The sequence below is a fragment of the Coffea eugenioides genome, chromosome 2, assembly GCF_003713205.1.
Source record: "Coffea eugenioides isolate CCC68of chromosome 2, Ceug_1.0, whole genome shotgun sequence".
Classification (NCBI taxonomy): domain Eukaryota; kingdom Viridiplantae; phylum Streptophyta; class Magnoliopsida; order Gentianales; family Rubiaceae; genus Coffea; species Coffea eugenioides.
The window spans coordinates 38,172,080-38,177,849 of NC_040036.1; the positions used below are offsets into that span (position 1 = coordinate 38,172,080).

At 34.1% G+C, this 5,770-nt stretch overlaps 1 protein-coding gene across 1 annotated transcript; it reads right to left on the minus strand.

Annotated features, from left to right (window-relative positions):
* Positions 1-1,654, minus strand: LOC113759666 (cytochrome P450 CYP72A219-like). Its single transcript, XM_027302243.1, has 5 exons — positions 1,478-1,654; positions 764-961; positions 401-579; positions 147-313; positions 1-56 (listed from the first exon to the last, which is right to left on the minus strand). The coding sequence occupies exons 1-5, from the start codon at positions 1,652-1,654 to the stop codon at positions 1-3; spliced, it is 777 nt and encodes a 258-aa protein (XP_027158044.1).
* Positions 1,655-5,770: the final 4,116 nt, after the last annotated feature.

Consider the following 5,770-nt stretch of genomic DNA (forward strand, 5'->3'; position numbering starts at 1 on the left):
TCAGAAACCCAAAGGACTTGTAAAATTATCCCAAAGAACAGAATGCATATAGTAATCTAAAAACAAAAGTCAATGCTCAAATATAATTTATGGAACTAAAAGTCAATAACAAGTACTAACATAACAAATCCCTAACAAGTTCAAACTTGAAAGATTTTCTTGTGCACAAACTAAAAGATCCTCATGTGCACAAACTAAAATATTCTCTTCCTTAACAAGTAGAAAGAACTTGCAGTAGCTTCCAAACTTTCCAATGAAATGAGAGCCTTCAGTCATAACCATGAATACCCCATCAATCTTCAGCTGGTTCCACCTATGCACAAAGTTTGTTGGGATCATTAGATCATCATAGCTAGCAATAAAATTCATTAATGTGTGAAAAGCATAAGGAACCACTTACAAAAGCTGATCTTCAGTGTAGTTTGTGTGCCTCTCGCATGTCTTAGTCCACTTCTTGAACCCATTGACAGAGCGTTGTGCAATAAAGATTGCTACTGCTGCTAAGAGAGACGGGGGGAATCTAAGCATTTCATACTCAACGAGGCACAGCTCAACGATCAAGAAGGATAGAAGCTCCAACTAGTCACCAGAAGATTATTGCCAGTTATTAGGAACAGAAACAGAAACTTGAAAGGAATTTACTACAAAACAATAAAAACAACTGAACAAGAAAGGAATGATTGAATCATTTGGTTTTTAAAAAAAATTTTCTGAATAAACTAGGTTTCTCTCTTTCACTGGCTTGACAACATGTATCCAGCACTGCTTGGTTTTTTTGAAGCTCAAATATCTTCTTCCCTTCTTTATAGCTGCTTCCAAAGGCTGCTCTAGAAATCACATCTGTAGAAAGGCTCTGCAGTTCAGGATTGATATCAATTTCACTCCATCCATCGGATGCAATCAACATCTTCCATCGATCAATCAGGTTGCAGCAACTTGCTAAAAACTCTGGCACCATTCCCTACTTTCTTTAAGTCATAAGTACATAGGGATGAAGCTCACTTATATTAACAGTTTAGGCATGCAACTTAATCAAGATAATGCACTTTTGCTCTTCCTTAGCATAACTTGTTGACCTCAGAAAAGTTCTTTTTATTGCAATGCATTTAATTAAGAGTAAATCTTTCCTACACTGACAGTGTATACACTATCATCGTTGGATTCATGACATGTGTACAAAAATTGAATTTCAAATTCAAATTTTGCATAGTTGTCATTCATCCAATGCTGATAGTGTAGGAAAAATTAATCCTTTAATTAAAGAATGTTCAGTTATGTTTCACATTCTTTTTGGTCAAATGTACTAAAAAGAAATTGTCTGCCCTCCTCTTCCGACCATTAGTCTATAAGACACCAACTAAATAGCCAAAAGCCTACTAGAATAAGATATGATGCATTCCACGAAGCATTACTTACACTGCAGTGGGGCAGAAAAAATCAGAAATTCCACAATAATCTAGTAGAAAGCAGGGATTACCTGCAGCTTCTCATGGTGGAATGCAGCAGTAATTAACCTTCTACGCTTGGCCCATTTCTCACCTTCCAAGGTTGAGACTCCCAGCGTTAAAAGGTCCACAAGAGGGTTCTGTGGAGGCTTTTGGAAGTGACCATCCTTGTCATTCAATATCAGCCTCATCAGCTCTGCCTTCCCCATTATTAGTCTCGGCCTTGTTCCAGTCTAACTCAGGCATACTTTTCCTATTTTAGCAAACCAAGCCACCATTAATCACAATTCAATGGAGTCGTAGTTTTTATTTTTCTTGGCAGATGTAATTGTCGAGCTTGTAATAACATGCAAATAACTAAAATGTTTCACCCCTCAGAACCATGTAAACTATGATTAATTCAAATTGAATAAACTAGGCTTCTCTCTTTCACTGGCTTGTCAACATGTATCCTTTTAAGACTCTTTCACACGAAGTATCTGGTCACATGAGATTTATTTGTAATCACTTTTCTAAGATTCACCAGTTTCTAGGTTGTCTAGACATTTTATCGAACAGGTTATAGGCAACAAATCCATAACAAAATAGTCACATGAATCAAGTAGACAACCGAGAGGAATAAAGCTAAACAACAAGTGCACTCAAATTATAAACTATTACTATATCCATTTCAATCTCAAACAGGCTAGGCCAGAGGATCGGTATCGGTACTCACAAATCAAGGATTCGGCTGTGGCTTTCTCCTCCTGGTTGTAATCGCTCCCCATGCTAGGAAAGGCGGGATACTCTTAGAAAGGAGAGTCTGGAACCCTTTTCATAGTTCCCGTGGCTAATTCTTCCTTACTTTAACTGGTCACGGGAGCCAGAAAGAGTGAAAGGAAAGAAAGTGGAAGAAAGTCTCATTTAGTACCTCGGTGGTCTATTATTTTCCAGGTTTCCTTTACCCATCTGCAATCGTCTTGCGCCATCTACAAAAAGCTCCGTCTTAACGTCCCTACTTGGCTGAGAGATAATTTGCGGAGAGTTAGTTTGCGGAGAGAGTGTTTTTTGTGAGAGAGATGAGAAGACGCAAAATTTGACTAAGTGTTTTGGCCGGCAAATTGAAAGTTTTGAATATTTCACAGCAAATGAATCTTCCGCCAATTCACTATATATGATGTTGTTTTGTGCCTTTTTTTTTTTTTTGGTATATCTCACATTTTCTCAAGTGTCATGATAGGTAGTCTAAAGGCACATTATTATTTTATATCAGATAAAATAAAAAAAAAATTAGAGTGTATATTATTGAGTTGATAACAAATGTCATAATAGAAGTGCTATAATGACACAAACCAACAAGTGTTCTTATAGACATGTCAGGAAAAGCCATTTTTGTTGTAGTGTTGAATGGCTTACCGCTTTCCATTAAGGGAATTTTAAGTGTAGTTTTGGTGGGTTTTGGTTCTAGCTTTATATAGCAGGCAAAAAAAAAAATTACAAGTTCGATTGTTCATCCAAATTATTTGAAATAAATTCTTAGTTTATTTGATGTAAGTTTTAGTGTTTGTAATTTGCAGGTCATTCCCATGACATCTTTTAAGTTAACCCCAGATGAAGTCAAGACAATCCTAGGAACCTTATTGGATACCAAATTGTTCGAGAACTAGGAATTATTGGTAATTTTCTCCTAACTTCAAACTTTCCTTGTTGGCCTTGGAAACTTCACTTTGAGAATCTTTTTCTTCGTATTGGTATCTTATTAGTGATCTCATAATTCATTGATAAGACTCTGAGATATCTAATTAAGCAAAACAAATTGGATGATGCTCTGAGTTGTGTTAAGAAATTGTAGAGACACAAGGAAGGCGATCATTAGAGGTAGAATTTGCAGACATCAAAGAAGCCACCAAGTTTTTGAGGCAATTAAAAAAGAGGTGAAAAAATTGCTAACCCTTCAAAATTTGCCAACACTGGCGATCAAGACTGTAGAAAAAGTTCCATGACAAAAGTTAGGTGCGTCTCCTCATTTTTTTAAGGGGCAAACAACCTGGATGGCTTTTAAACTATTAAGTTGGTTAACTTTTACTCCAACTATTAAGTGAATAATTTGTCCCTCAAACTTATAAATAGGTACAATCCCTACCCTTTTGGTTAGAGATAATTTTAAAAACCTCCCACGATGTTTATGTTAATATCACATGGCACTTCTAAAATTTCAAATATATCACTAACTTCCCTTAAAACCATTCCTTTTGTGATAATCTCACCCTTGTATCATTTAAAATATTTTTGTAATAATCATTTAATGAGAGATATATTTTTCTCCTAATTTTACCCTTTTGTATTGTCTTATATTGAAATTTCTACCAAATTGATTATAGTATAAGATTTACATATTTTCCCTAAAAATTTTCTCTTCTATAATGTTTGGCCTAAAAATTATTAAAGTAGCGAAGATAATATTGTCAAATCATATGCCATGATAGTGACTAATGGTCCCATCTCACTAATATGGGAGTTAAGTAATACTTTTGAAACTTCAAAATGCGAAGTGATATTACTATAAATTTTTGGGGAGGTTTCTGAAATTATCTCTAGTCAAAAGGGTAAAAAGTATATCCTTTCACAAGTTGGGCGATCAAAAATATACACTTAATAGTTGGAGGGCCAAAAGTCAAGTAATATATAATTTGACGGTCATCCAGATTTTTTTTGTCTTTTTTGAGTCATTGATTTTTAGACCCATATCTTCTCAGTTGCATGTCTGTTTCATCACATCACTCAAGCAGCATACTCTGGATTTGTAGAGATATTGCTCGCCTCTCTCGTCTGGCAAAAATGATATTGAAGAAACAATGTGGCCCTTGGTACTTCATTGGTAACACTATAAAAATAGTTATTTTTGATATTCTGTAGCTTTTTTTTTCATTTTTTTAATGTAATGTATTCACAATAAAATTTGCAAGAATTGCTCATGTTTTAATTATACATTCTATTTGTTGAAGGTTGAGTCGTCAATGCTCCTTCACCTCTATGAAGATCCTTCTGCGAATTTAAGAAAATATATTACTTATACTATAGCAATAAAGATTGATCTAAACTACGTAGCCTTCAATGTACTGACCAAACCACTTAGTTAGATCAGAAGCTCATTTGAGAGAACAATAACACTAGGAGAGTTTTAGCCAAAAAGTCTTAGTTTGTTCTAGATAGTTGTCATAAATGAGGTGTCACTTAACCTCCTTCATCCACTCCAGTTTTGGGTAATTTGGTTTATGTTCTTCAAAAAATTAGGATAGCCAAATTTAATTCATACACATAATATTTAAAGCTGATACAAAGACAAGCAAAAATTGAACCTGGAATCCGTACAAGTTCAAATAGAAGTTATGCGACAAAGTCACATTTAAAGGGTAGAAGTATACGTCCAACCATAAGTATAGAATTTCACCCCCATTAATGACATACTGCCTGTGCTAGCTACACAAACAACTAAAGGATAAAGGGGGATAATCAAATTAAGATGGAGCGGAAACCTACATGTGTAGAATTTTATACTATACGTCTATTTCTTCTTTATATAGACATCCCAAAATTTAGCCAAGAAAATAGGCACGTATACCTTTTTATAAGTAAAGATATCTTTTTTTTAAAAAAATAAATAAAGTAATTAACCCAATTGTAAATAACTCTTTAATTAACCATGTTAGCAAATAGTACCTAACACATGTGCAGCTTATGTGCAACGCCTGTACAATTTTTGACTTGTAAGAAATATTAGATTTTGCATCTCAAAGTGCAAGTACGATGACTAGATTGAAATACTAATTATTGAGGAATAAAAGTTATTTTAAAAGGATATAATATTTAAAGATTAAATCATTTGAAAAATTATAAATTCCATTGGAAAAATTTAAGATTTTCTTTAAATAATTCAAATAATTGCTTTAATACTCAATGTATCAAGTTAACAACAAAATCTACCATTACCAAATCCATATTCAGACCACAAATGTGAGTGGAAGGCACTCCACAATATCATATCCAAAGAAGAAGTGCAAATCCTCCTTGTTTTCGAATATTTACATTGAGCAAGGGGATACTAACCATTGGACAATATTGCCAACTTTGGCAATGCAATTGCAAATCTAGTCTCTGTAGTTATTATTTGTTATAAAAGGTACCAAACTAAGCATTTAAAAAAAGAAAAGTTAGCATCAAAAAATAAGAATAAGAAGAAGATGGATTGATGGAAAAGAATACCGCTGAACCGTTCCTTTCTCAAACTAACTCACCCTTGTACCAACAATCTCCATTAACACCACTAACACATCCATCATCACTAT